The 13904-nt window shown below is 35.1% G+C and overlaps 2 protein-coding genes across 5 annotated transcripts; one reads left to right on the top strand and one right to left on the bottom strand.

Moving 5' to 3' along the window:
* The first annotated feature begins 336 nt into the window (after positions 1-336).
* Positions 337-6533, top strand: LOC118053642 (protein SCAR3). Of its 4 annotated transcripts, none has more exons than XM_035064948.2 (10): positions 337-498; positions 610-836; positions 1136-1299; positions 1756-1879; positions 1984-2116; positions 2490-2557; positions 2639-5057; positions 5167-5274; positions 6035-6142; positions 6245-6533. In XM_035064948.2, the coding sequence occupies exons 2-10, from the start codon at positions 679-681 to the stop codon at positions 6293-6295; spliced, it is 3333 nt and encodes a 1110-aa protein (XP_034920839.1). In that variant the 5' UTR covers positions 337-498; positions 610-678; the 3' UTR covers positions 6296-6533. The 4 variants fall into 4 exon arrangements, with proteins under 4 accessions (XP_034920839.1, XP_034920840.1, XP_034920838.1 ...); XM_035064949.2 differs by lacking the exon at positions 337-498 and having other exon boundaries at positions 505-836; positions 2639-3314; positions 3447-5057; XM_035064947.2 differs by lacking the exon at positions 337-498 and having other exon boundaries at positions 505-836.
* A 960-nt stretch (positions 6534-7493) lies between these two features.
* LOC118053656 (large ribosomal subunit protein eL36y) lies at positions 7494-9518 on the bottom strand. Its single transcript, XM_035064965.2, has 4 exons — positions 9366-9518; positions 8419-8523; positions 7877-8076; positions 7494-7730 (listed from the first exon to the last, which is right to left on the bottom strand). Exons 2-4 carry the CDS (start codon positions 8518-8520, stop codon positions 7700-7702), a joined length of 333 nt encoding a protein of 110 aa, XP_034920856.1. The 5' UTR covers positions 8521-8523; positions 9366-9518; the 3' UTR covers positions 7494-7699.
* Between the last annotated feature and the right edge of the window lie 4386 nt (positions 9519-13904).

Below are 13904 nucleotides of genomic sequence, written 5' to 3'. Positions count from 1 at the left end.
ACACCAATTCTAACGATGTAAATTACAGTTTTAACCCATTATAGAGACAATTTAACCAAAAACAAAAAGAAAAATCCAAAGAATTCATGGAAATCACGCTGTCTAACGTCCCCACTCTTTATTTTCTTGGCAACTTCGGAATCACAAAAAATATTCCGCTCTCTCACTCACAGTTACCAAGTACATCCAAGTGAATAAACACAACAGCAAGGCTAATTACGTCTTTTGCATTCACAGTCTCACTGTACGAATAATAATAAATGAAAAATAATAATTCCGTTTTGTGTTTTTGGTTTGGTTTTGGGTAAGAAAGGAAAGAGAGAGAATGGCTTCCAGAGTTGGCAATGTAAATAAATCATAAATGTATTGGCTTCACTCCTTTTTTTTTTTTTTTTAATCTCTTAAAAACAAAATGGTAAAAAATAAAAATTAAAGAAATACAAAAAGGAAAAAAAAAAGAGAGAAAAGGCAGGGGGTGTCGTCTGTTCATCTCTGGCAGTTAAGCTGCTCCAATCTCCTTCACCTACTCTCGTATTTCTTCAGTTATTATTTCATTCATTCGTTCATTGAATTTTGAATGCATTACTGATGCTAATGCTGCTGTTTCAGTCCTAGATAGAGAAGAATCTCTTATTTGAGAGAGATAAAGAGAGAAGAGAGAACCAAAAACCAAAAAGAATGCCTCTGGTTCGGTTTGAAGTGAGAAATGAGTACGGGTTAGGACAGGGTGAACTTTATAGAGAAGCAAACAGTGAAGGAGATTCAAAAGCTGTGCTCGATGGTGTTGCTGTTGCTGGCTTGGTTGGGATCTTGCGTCAATTAGGCGATCTTGCCGAGTCTGTTCTTCTTCTCTTCTTATTTCTTCTCTTCAGTTTCTGTTTCTTTCATTTTTAATTAAAGAGGTGACTGTGCTATTAATTCAACTCAAATAGGAGAAATTAGAGCGATTTCTTAACTTTATGTATGATTCGCCTCTCCTTAGGAGGTTTTCTATTTTTAAAGATTTTTCAAATTTCTTAATTACTGGAGATATTTTGTTTGTTAACAATACGGAACATGCGCCTTTACTTTGATTTTGACTACAAAATCTCAAGTGGCTAATCTAACTAAATAGCATATCTGAGCTGCTTTGTAGATTTGCAGCAGAGGTTTTCCATGGCTTACAAGAGGGAGTGGCGAGTACAGCTTCTAGAAGTCATAAATTGATGGTTCGCGTGCAAAACATTGAAGCTGCGCTACCTCCTCTTGAAAAGGTGGTGCTTGCCCAAACAAGCCACATACATTTTGCTTACACACCTGGTATGGCTCGTTACCTGATATGAAAGCCATTCTCTCTTTTAATTTAGCCTCTCCTGAGAATTTCTGATTTGATTTAAATCCACCTTGTATGCTCTGGCTCTCTTGGCTTAAGCCTGTTTGGTTATCATATCTTTTATGCTATTCATGGCTACCTCAGCATAGCTGTTACAACCTCGACGCTTTGGATCATCAATTGTCTAGTGCACTTCCTTGGTACATATATGCTTAGTATTCAATTCATGTGTGTAACTATTATTACTAGTTTTGAGATATTTGAGCATATAAAGAACTTGTAGAGGTTAGGCAACTTCCATTATCCTCTGTCCACCTATTGTGTCTCAAGTTGTTATTAGAAGCTTACTCTGCCCCATATGCCACCATCAACTCTCTATTGCTGTTATTTTTTGCATGAATCTGTAGTTATTCAAATGCTGATGAAAAGCAGCTATCTTGCAGGTTCCGAGTGGCATCCTTGTATTCAAAACGAACAAAATCATTTCATCTACAATGACCTGCCGCGATTCATTATGGACTCTTATGAAGAATGTCGCGATCCTCCACGATTGCATTTGCTTGACAAGTATGGTCATCCCCATCTCCTTAGCTTCCTGAGTGAATTGATTGGTGTTTTTGAATAATGAAGTTCAATTTGATCATACTAACTTGTTTTGGTTTGCCATTCAGATTTGATACTGGTGGGCCAGGGTCCTGTTTAAAGAGATATTCAGATCCGGCCTACTTTAGGAGAGTATCTGGTAATGTCACGGGACCGGATGCTGAGAAACTCCCAAAAGATAAGAGAGCTCAGAAAAGCAAGGTGATATTTTTTTCTATAACAAATTTCAGCCATTGTGAAAAGTGTCTTTCTATTGATTAGGTCTGATCTTGTGATAGTTGTCTTGTATTTATTTAATGAACTAATTTTCTCCATAATCACAATTAACGGGGAAACTATTTTTTCAACAACTTATTGTTGCATGTTCCTCCAAACTTTTTTTTTTTGTGGATGACAAGCGTTCTTGCTCATTATATTGACTTCGCAAGTTTTCACTGAGATATTAATTTATTTCATTATCCTCGCTCAGCATATGCTTAATAAAATAGTTGCTCTGAGTTTTGCTTCCTTTTCTTTTTCTTCTTTTTTGTTTCTCTTTCAAATTTTCACTGATTATAAATGTCAAAATAAACAGAAAAAACATTCGTCACAAAGGAATGGAGACTTGGCTCATTATGCATCAATATCAAATCATAGTGGCAGGTATTGTATCTTTATGAAGGAAGCTAGTACTGTCATGTTTAATTGGATGAAATTAATTTGTACATGGTATTTGCTCTGTAGAATGCAGTTTACCACTCCAAATGGTAATGGGCGGACCTCTCCTTCTCATACAGCCTCTACAAATGACACGACATTAAAATCTGATGCGGGTGATCATTCAAATTCTTTTGATTCAAGAACCGGGTCAGGGTATATTGAATGCGTTTTCCATCTAAATTCCTCTGTGCAAGCTGAAGAAGAGGAACCTAAGGAATTCTCTTCAAGGTTCTTGCAGCAGAATGATGTCCCTGATTCAGTTTTTCCTGATCGACAACCTGGGATTGCAGATAACAATTTTCATCATACTTCATCACCAGAGCAGATTGCTGCCCCTATTTCATCTTGTGTTACTTGGGATGAAAAGGAAGAAATAGTGGAGCCTAGTGGTCAACATTACGATGAAGATGAAATTTCAGAGGTGCTCGCAGCAGAGCCTGACCTAGATACACACGACAGATCAACTGTCAATCTTAAAAATCCTAATCCTCTGAATATTGTACTTGATGGTGCAAATACGCCAAAATCAAGCTCTAGCAGGAGCCAGCTTGGTGAGGTTGAAAGCGAGCCAGATGATTTCATGGATGCACTGAACACCATAGAGTCAGAATCTGAAAATGACATCGATTGCCAAACAAAATGTGAAGTCGAGCAATTTTCCTCCAGTGTTAACAATGAAGTTGAGGAGACAATACTCGAGGTAACATCACATATTTCAGAACATCATCCATCTGAAGATGAATCTCGTACCTTATCTGTAATTTCCTCAAATGAAAAATCTCCCTGTGAGTTACCCAGCTCAGTTTCCTTGAAGAGTTTTGCCTATGAACAGGAATCTCATGTATCTGGAAATTCTTCTAAGCTGGACAGTTCACCGGGCATCGAATGTTCTACAAGTGCTAATGTCCTAGATAATTCAAAAGTAGAATCTGTTAGCGATCCTCCTTCATCTTCTGTCTCTGCAACTTCAATTTCAAATGCACATGGGCCATTGAGTGATAAAATCATAAGTAGCTCCAACATTTCTCGAGAATCTCAAAATGATTTTTCTAGTGTTCAGTCTACTACATTCTGGACAAATGGTGGCCTGTTAGGACTTGAGCCTTCAAAGCCTCCAGATTTTGCTGTATCAAATGCTAAAAGTCCAGATTATGTGACCAGAAGTACAGATGAGACAGGGCTGCCTACAAATCACACTTCCATGCCAATCAATGATGGAGGAAAACCTGGCAGATTGATCAAGGATGCAGGAAGCATTGAAAGGGCTCCAACTTCCGAAGGCTCCACATCATGGCATGATGATCAAGATTCCAAAGTCAAAAAACCTGGTGATTTTCATCAAGGCAATAGAATTAGTCATGGCTATGAGGATGGACAAAATATTACCAGTGCAGTAACACCCGGAAATGAGTTGCAGCATGATTCATACTCCAAAGTTCCACCTATTGAATCCAGTCAGGAAAATGATGAAAACTCATATCGAAGGCTTGGATTTGGTCATAGGTTACTTGTCAATGGTTTTAGTAGAAAGGTGTCACTGGTCCATGATGGTGAACATGAACCGGCTAGGTTACCGAGAAGTGGTGCATTAGAGCAGCAGAGCTGGCACAATGAAGTTACATATCAAGCAACTCCAGAGAAAGCATACAACAAGCAGCTGGGACATAAATATTCTATCGATTCAATCACGTCTTCACCACCATTGGAACATATGAAAATATCTTTCCACCGTATTGATGGCTTTGAGGATTCTAAACTGAAACTGAAGTTTCCTGATGGGAACCATGGTAATGAAAGCATTAGAGACATGTTTCCATCATTTCAATTGATTCCGGAGACTGCCATTCCTCTATGCAATGTGGGTTCTGACTCTGATGATGATACATTCTGTAGATCCTCTCCTTTTATGTCTGATGATCATCTTAGCCATCACTCTGAATCAGATTCTGAGCAGTGGGATTCTGATGATTCTCCTGAAAGCAAGGACCATGAGCTATATGATGCTTTGCGCAGAATATCTCCGGTTGAATCTTTTTCAAGCTCTCTGCAGCCTGGAGAAGCTGGCAATAATCAAAGTACATATACCGAGAATGGTGCAGATCCATCTCTCTCTGCATCCTCACTGGATCTTCCATGTTTTGATGCCATGAACTCTGTAGTGTATGGAGAAAAAAAGGATAATTTGCATGAAAGGAATCAACAAAAGTTGGAGTATCTCAAAGATTCCACCCCATTGCCACCACCTCTTCCCCCAGTTCAATGGCGAGTTTCCAAGCCCAACTCAGATATATCAGAAGGCAAACTACATGCTCTATCCGAAGGTCATGAACATGGATTTGATATAAAACCTTTGGAATCTACTGTACCCCAGCAACCTAAGCCATCCCCAGCTGATGATCACAAAATGAATGAGGATACCATTGCATTTAAACCAAAAAGCAAGGTACAATGCATTCATACAAATGGTATATTATTTATTGGCTTCAATCTATTTCATTTGACACAATGAGGATCATTGACTAAATCTTTGTCCTGGGATTCTGTGTCTGCAGGAACAGGATCAGCAGAAGTTGAATTGTCACAAAGAAGCTAATCAATATGCAAATGGCAAGGATATAGATGAAAAGGAGGATGATTTCTTGCATCAAATCAGAAACAAAGTGAGTGAGAGCCCTTTTTTTCTTCCCTGTAGCTGCTCTCCATAATTGAAGTACTATGAAGTGATTAGTTTGCATGTGAGACTAATTTGAAATCAGAAGGCAAAAGAACTAGAAAGAGACTAGTTATTGATAATTAAAGCTATTTTATAAAACAGCATGGATGGCTGCATGCATTTTTCGAGTATTGAGTCTCAACTTGACAAGTCTTGGTGCATGTGTGTTTTGGGAGATGAAACTCGGCACCTATGAGCTAGGACATGATAACACTATATCTACTTCACACCCATTGCCAACTGCTGATCCATAATTTCTTTGATAAATCTCGATACCATCCTCAAAAAATTGCAAATAAAGTCTGCAAATGCAAAGCTGTGATCAAACAAAGTTTTCTCACTGCCACCATTCAAAAGAAGCAGAGTATTCTAGCTCATGATTCATGTGTAACAATTCTCCATGATCATCTCAAATCCATCCGTTTCAATGGAGCATGTAACTTTCTAACCACCTTCATTTTCAAATTTCATGCTCTCCTTAAATGCATAGTACCAAGTTTGATAAATATCTTTTAATATCATCACTGTTAACCAGAAAAGGAGAGAACTTTTAAGATGAGCAAGAGATTGAGAGTTGTGATGGAAGGAAAGGTGAAGGCTGTACTGAATTCCACCTAATTATAGACTTACTAGTTGCCGTGTGATGAGAAAATCTTTTGAGGTCCACACTTTAGTTCTGCCCTTGATTCTTTGATGTGCTATTGCAGTCATTCACTCTGAGACACACCGCAAAAGCAAAGCCATCTTTATCCTCAGGTCCCACTGCGAATAACAAAGTCAGTGCTATTTTGGAGAAAGCAAATGCAATCCGCCAGGTATTCAGTTTTTCTCACTTTCTTTCCATCCTCCTCCTGGTTTAAATATGTTTCCCTTGCTATGGTTAACATAGACAAACTAACACTGGGAAAACATGTCAGGCTGTTGCGAGTGATGATGGGGAAGATGATGATACATGGAGTGAGACTTGATTGATTTAGAAGGTGGTGCAATTTCATCAAAAGCAAATCCTCTTGTTTCCAAGCTAATAATTTAATGGATTGATCATTTTGGAATGTTTATGATAATTGGACTCTTCTTGATCATCTTGTGAGCTGTGCAACAATTCTCTTGTATTTCTGAGCTGGTTAAGTTGGGGCCATGTCATAGAATGTATATGTGAATAATCCCAATTTCATTGTGTAATTAATTTGTAGCGTTTCTCTTGTAGTATCTTTTTGCTAATATTTGCTTTGATTTTGGAGTTGGGATTTATTCTGTAAGCAATGGAATAGGCTAAGTAGGTCTCATGTGATGTAATTTTCTTCTTCCATGAGGTAATTATTATTCATGCATGACGCCACAATAAGAGAGCACCAAAATGTTAGTTTCCCTGTGCTTTATCATTTGGTGTTTGGCTGTTTGCTTTGCGCATGCTGTTTTGGTACATATTGAAGCTTGCCCCCGTCTTTTCTGCTGTTTTCCATGGATTCATCCTGGACAGTATAAAAGGCAAACATCACAATACAACACGAGACCGTGGCTGTTGAGAACATAGGCTTTGAATTGAAAAATCTCAATGCTCATTTCCTAGTTATTTTTTAAAATTTATTTTTAGTATTGTCAATTAGAAAACAAAAAGCAGTTAATTTTAAATAAATATTTTTGTGAAAAAGCTGAAGACAGATGCATATAGCCTGATTGTTTTTATATTTTAATTTTTTTTTACTTCTTTCTTGATGTTGGATGATAAAAATAAATTTTTTTCATAAAAAAATATTATTTTAATTTATTTATAAATAAAAAGCATATTAAAAAAAATAATAGTTTTGAAACAATCAGATTAAACTGATTTTTTTATTCTGCAAATTAAACCCAAGTCTTCACTATTCAACAATCCAAAGAACATCTAAATTCTTAGGCTGTGCAGGAATGTGTCAGTGCGAGGGATGCAGACCACCGATACATTATTTGTTAATTCAAACCAACAGTAATGATCTTGTAAATGGCATATCCATCAACACCTGAGTATTTCACATTCGCTAAGCCTTGGCAAGGAGATGCGAATAAAAAAAAAAAGGAAATAAAAAACATTGTGGATGACATACATGCATGCTTCCCTCTTATCTGTCATGGTCATACTTATCGTTGAAACGATCAGGCAAGATGGGCATAATCAAAACATCCAAATAACTCCAATCAAGTCATGACACATTTGGATTTCAGATCGGAAAAAGGGCACAAAATTTAATTCTCATATAAAACAGAACGGTTTATAGCAGAGTAAAATAAAACAAGCGATCTGAGATAAACATCCAGTCTAAAACAAAATTCTCCCCACTATTTGGAATCTAAGATAGCATGTGGAGCCAGTAAATTGGAGGCATTCACATGCCTCACTTCTTCTTCTCAGCACCTCCAGCAGCCCTGTAGGAAAAAAACACACCATGATGAAACAAGAAGTCTTTCCAGACAGCAGAAAAGCTTGGATCTCAAATATTCAAGTGAATTCACCTATCTATCAAAAACCAATAAACAAAAAAAAGTAACTAAAAATAAGATCACCGATGTACCTCATCTTGCGGAGAACATTAGACATCTCCTCACGCTTCTTCTTAGCCCTCTTGTGTGTGCCCAGCTTTCTTTTAGCAACCTTCAATGCACGCTTATCCTTGCCAACCTTAAGAAGCTCAGTGATCCTCTTCTCATATGGTGCAAAACCAGCAACTTCCCTGATCAGACTCCTGACAAAGAGTACCCTCTTACTGGTTTTCTGCACTCGAACAAGCAAGAAGAAACAGCATCACAACCAGCTACTTGAAATGCAAAAGCTTTACAAAAATCTAGTCTTGTTAAGCAAATAGTAATTAATATGATGCCCCAATGGAACATCTTAAGTCCAAGAAAGAACAGAAACACGATTACATGCAAAAAAAAAGAAGGTATTAATGCATTCAAACTGCATCTAGCAGAAATGTAGTTTCACACTCATACAAGAATAAAACACAATACAAATTAGATTAATTAATTAATATAAATTTAATTGGAAACAACATGATCTGAACATAAAAATGAAAATAGGTCTCAGTGAAGCTTGCTTGGTAAAACGACTTACCCCTTTGCGATCAGAAGGGCGTGGAGCTAGCTCCTTCTTGGTCACAATGTGGCCCTTGTTCAATCCTACAAAGAGGCCAGTGTTTGGCTGTTTGGGAGCCATTGCCTAAAATATAAAATATTAACTCAATATCAACAACCTTCAATAATGTAAAAAATCAAACCATTAAGAAAAAAACAAGAAATCATACAAAATAAAAACCCTGAAATATTTCTAATCAGTTTCGGATGCAATCAACACAGCAATCAAACAAAAAACCTCACCAATAACAATTTATACTACGGATGGCAACAGAACACAAAACCTTTTTAGAACTAAAAAAAGACAAGGACTTTGGCTATTCAGTTGATATACAAAATAGCAAACCAAATATTAGCATAAAACAATATATCAACAAATAGAAAAGTTATCTAACCACAATATTAAGTCCTGCCATTTCCCTAAGGTCCCAGAAGATTGTCATAGTCCTTGGTTTTGACTTCATGACCTTGATTACAAGAAAAACTGCTAACTAAACCCCATAAAAACAACACATACACAAAAAAGAAGCAATAGAGGACATAAAGTTATTGGTAATCATTCTGCTTGCGCCCACAATTGAAATTTATCCTCTAAATTAAATCAAAAACAGAAAACTGAAGTCCTTTTCTGTGCCAAGTTTATATAGTACTAATACAGTAATTATAAATTTACAAGTGATCCAGTTACGCAAATCGAACTCATAAGCTTTCAATAGAGAGAATCAAATGGGTTTTCAAAACTAAAGACAAAAGCTCTGATTCAGCAAACAACAACAAACTCGTAGGTAACAAAAAGACACAAGTTTCACATCCTCTTTATATGAACAAGAAAGAATCTTAGAAAATACAACTAAAAATTAACATATTTATGCACATCACGCATAGAAAGAAGAAAAAGAGGGGAAAAAAGAGAGAGCTTTGTGGTACCTCAGGCTCAGATAATGAATGCTGCAACAGCTGTGCAAATGGGAGGCGGAGCCGATGGAGAAAGTAGTGTGTAGGGTTTTAGGGTTGGCGTTGGATTATATAAAGGGCTGGCCCATTTTTGTGTGCGTGTTAATTTGAAGAGAAATCAAAAGATGTTTAGGGTTTCATTCGTAAATGGGCCTAATCCAGTTATATAGTTCTTTGCGTAGATGGACATAGAAATAGATGTATGGTTCAATTAGAAAAGCCCAGTTAAACTTACTCCTATAATTTTGAAGAAGTTTCATTTTCTTTCCTCCCTCAGGCTTGGTATTTTGCACCAAGCCCAGCCTAAAAAATATATATAGATTTGAAGTAATAATATTAAAAATGAATTAAAAAAATATTTAATATATTTCAAGTAAAAAAATATTTTAAAAAATATTTCATATCCAAATCTAATTAGTTTATAAAATATATGTTAGATCATAGTATGTTTGTGAGTTGTGACAGATGTCCATATAATTTGTTAACCCCAGCTGCATAATTTGTTAAGCCACTTGAAGGGATTGCAAAGACAACACTCTTGACAAGTTGTGTGCAGACTACTAAGCTGTAACACTTCAATCATAAATAAAGTAACTAGTTTTCCATGCTTCTAAGAGCTGAACAACATTCCAGAAAGAAATTTTCACGAATAACAAAAATGTTCTTTGCTCTTCGTTTAACCAGAAACATTGATCTGTTCTATTGCCCAAGTGTTTCATTAACTCTTGCAAATATATGGAAACCCAGCACCAAGACCATCTGTTCAAGAACCCGATCAATTTATAGGATAATACTGGTCAGAATTAGCAGACAACTATTCGAGAGTTCTATCAGTTGATGGAGTCTTTTCAACAGACTTGGTTGAGTTGGCTCCCTCCTCGCTTTTAACAAGCTTTCGTAGACTCTTTTGAATAGATCGTACTCTCTCCTCAGCCCTACGAAGGTTTCTCCATCTGTAGGCAGTCTAGAGGGCAAAACCACCATATACAACAATATAAGAAGCCAACTATAATTTCTTCAAAACCAGCAGCAGGTGGACACTGATACTTGGTTGATCTTCTTCTTCTTTTTGCTCCCTGACCATTCTTTTGATCCTTTTCTCTACTGCACAGCAAGCTAAAAACTGAGGAAACCAAGAATGAAAAACTAGTTAAGCGACTTAATGTCTAGATGCATACAGGAAATAAAACTAAAAGCACCCACCAGATGCCAAAACAAAAGAAGACAAGCTACATTCAACACTTCCTAGAATAACCATGGGACTCAGAGAACACAATAATATAATCAAACAGGGTGGAGCGATAGAAAAATAAATCCCTCATGATTAGCAGGATTTGGAGACAAAAACATTGACATGCCATGCTTGATTATTCAATATTCATGTAGAACAAGATGCTATACTTGATAATTAAGGTTTGGTCTAGAAAATAAAATGCTTTCCTGATTTGAGAGTAAACAGTAATATATAGAGAATGGAGATTTTAATTACTTTATCAAGAAGGGTTTTTGACTTGTCAAGGAGGAAATAGTTTCTCCCTTTATTTGGTGTTTTAATTTCTTGAGACTTGTGGAACCAAGCAGTGCATTACATTCATCAAATCCAAAACACCAAGCAGAGGAATTTCGTTTCAGTTTCTCTTCTTTTTCTTTAATTGCTTCACATATCAAAACTTTCAACTCACTCAACAACTTTTGATGAATACATTAAATGTTGATGTTATGAATATATGGGTTGTCTTATCTATGGTGTGACTCTTGTGGAGATTGTCATTTTAATTTTTAAAATTCCTAAATTAATTAATTACTTCACATTTTTTTGTGTGTTATTTTCTGTTTTAACTTCTTAATTAATTCAAATCTACAATTCAGTAAAAAAACTAAATTATGAACATCTCCTTGCAATTTGGGAAAAAGAAAATACCCCTCAACTAAATATTCACTATATATATATATAATATATATATATATATATATATAGAGAGAGAGAGAGAGAGAGAGAGAGAGAGAGAGAGAAGGGGTTCTTGCTAGTAGGAATCAATAATATTAAAAAAAAAAACCTGGAACTATCCAATCCAAATGGACCAATAAATTTTTTTAAAAATTTAAAAATCAAAGTAAAAACTATATTTGATTTTTTTCTTCAAATAATTTAGGTAATACTAATAAAACGTTGTGTAATTTATATATAAATTTTTAAAATTAATGAATTTATTATTATTATTATTATTATTATTTTACCTAATTTTGGTTAGTCAACAATTTTATCAGCCTAATTCTAGCTAATTAATTGTCATTTTGCGTTTTTGTATTTGAGAGCTAGGGACATAAAATTTCTCCATATGGTGCATGCCATTCTCTTTTTCCTTTTTCAATCCTGTTATAATTTGTCATGCTATATCATCTCTTGCAAATACAAACTATATATATACCAAATTAAAACTACCAATTGCAATGAAGAAAAAAAAATGATGCGAATAATTGAATCAAAACAAAAATTTGTGATACAACCAAATTTGAAATAACAAATAATTCTGAGCAGTTAAATGTGAATCTATCATAAATAAATAAGAATCTGTCATAAATAAATAAAAATCTGTCACATAAAAATTATGTAAATATCTTAACATATGCGTTTATAAACCAATTGAATATGTATAGATCTAAGAGGAAGTCTAGTTGTTTTAGATCAAATGATGGTCTAAAAAAACTATATTTTTTTATCTGACCGTTTGATCATATTTAAATCTTTACATGAGTTTTTGGAGACTATTTTTCTTAAAATAACCCTATTGGCTCTGCATGGACAATCAAATTTTAAGGTATAAAAAAATCTTGTCCCGAGGCCATGTTTTGGGTCAATTTTGCTATTTCATTGTTTTATACATTGTTTCAGATCTCATGATTATTTTCTTTGTATTTTTTATTTTTTTCTAGTTGGGGTAGGATTTTTGGCCTAATTAAGGTTTTATAAACCTTCTAAAGAGTTCTAATTTATCAATATTATTTTTTAAAAAGAATAATATTGTAAATTTAAATTTTATATCTGCAATTCCTTTCACTCATAAATTTTTTTATATTATATGTTTGTTTATCTTATTGCCTGCATTATCGTTTTGAGGTCAATTTAAATTAAATATTCGCCTTAGATGAAAAGCCTCTCTCACGACCCTGAAAAAGTCCCAATTTGGAGTCCAAGAAGTCCATGTATTTTTTCTTATGCTGTTCAATTATTAAACTAAAAAAATTGGTTTGTTTATCCCTTTTATTCAAAGGGAAATCGTACTCTAGATACAATGGAAGTTGTCAATTAGTTGGAGCAAATGATTCCGATGGCAGTACTATGTTAATCATTTTTCTATTCTAATATTTATTATTGTTGCCATCCTAATCAATATAGATTATTTAATTCATCATTCGGAATATGTTAAGGTATATGTTCGGAATATGTCATCGGCTTCAATTTTATCCAAGAAACCCGGCCAAGAAATGTGTTCCTGTGACTAAATTAGGAAGCTAAGTTAAGTTGACAAATTGGGGATACCTAGCTAGCCTTGCATATGATATACGGTTCAAAAACCTAATAGATTATTAGTCGCAAATTGCAAGCAGCAGGCCTACAAATTAAGAGCTAAAACTATAATTATTAGAACCCAAAACAAGGGTTATAGTTTACGACTTGCAAGGAAAGGAAAAGTGTACTTTAATGTAACTTGAACAGATTGAACCAAGCAAACACAAACAGATGAGACATGTAATAAGCAATACAGATCTTGCAGTTCCTGCCCAAGACACACACATGATCATGAGATTGGTGCCATTTTCACTTAATTTTTGGGCTAAGCCAGCTGCTCAAACAGGCTAAATAATTTACTATGATACGAGAATAATTGTTTGTTTAAATCATTGTAGATGTCTTTAATATTCTTCTACGTAGTGATCGGGTCACTAATATAATGAATCGAAATATTTTCCGTTGCAAGTGTCAATGTTCAAGCTGAGGTAGGTTGCAGGCAACATCTTAACGGGCTATTTTTATTGTGACTTTAGCACATATTCCTGTGTGATTGGCATCGATTTTAGATAGCTATTACCCCTACATAATTGTGATTCTAAAAGGACTGGAAAAAAAAAAAAAAAGAATAGTGGGGTCACTATGTTTTTCCTTGTAAGTGAAAATTTGATGTCATTTTATATGTGGCGGGGGCTTTTTTTTTTTTTTTTTTTTCATCAGTCGGGTTTATAATTTTTTTTCTCCGATTGAACCCTTCGGCTTGACCAGAAACATTTCATATGGAGAGAAAATTGCTAACCTACCATATTGCTTAATAAGCCAAGAGAGATACAGTAATGAAAGTATATATTGTCTTACACAAGGCATGCATCCAGAACAGCTAAATAGCCCCTGACAATCTCTCTCTCACTCACTCTCTCTCTCTCTCTCTCTCCTCTCTCTCTCTCTTTTTATTTATTATTATTTTTGGTATATATTGATCTGGTTTTCTGCTGGCAGCT

Source organism: Populus alba, chromosome 4 (assembly GCF_005239225.2).
Source record: "Populus alba chromosome 4, ASM523922v2, whole genome shotgun sequence".
In the NCBI taxonomy this organism is placed as follows: domain Eukaryota; kingdom Viridiplantae; phylum Streptophyta; class Magnoliopsida; order Malpighiales; family Salicaceae; genus Populus; species Populus alba.
Note: the sequence above shows the minus strand (reverse complement) of the source record. Positions and strands in the feature narration are given on the sequence as shown.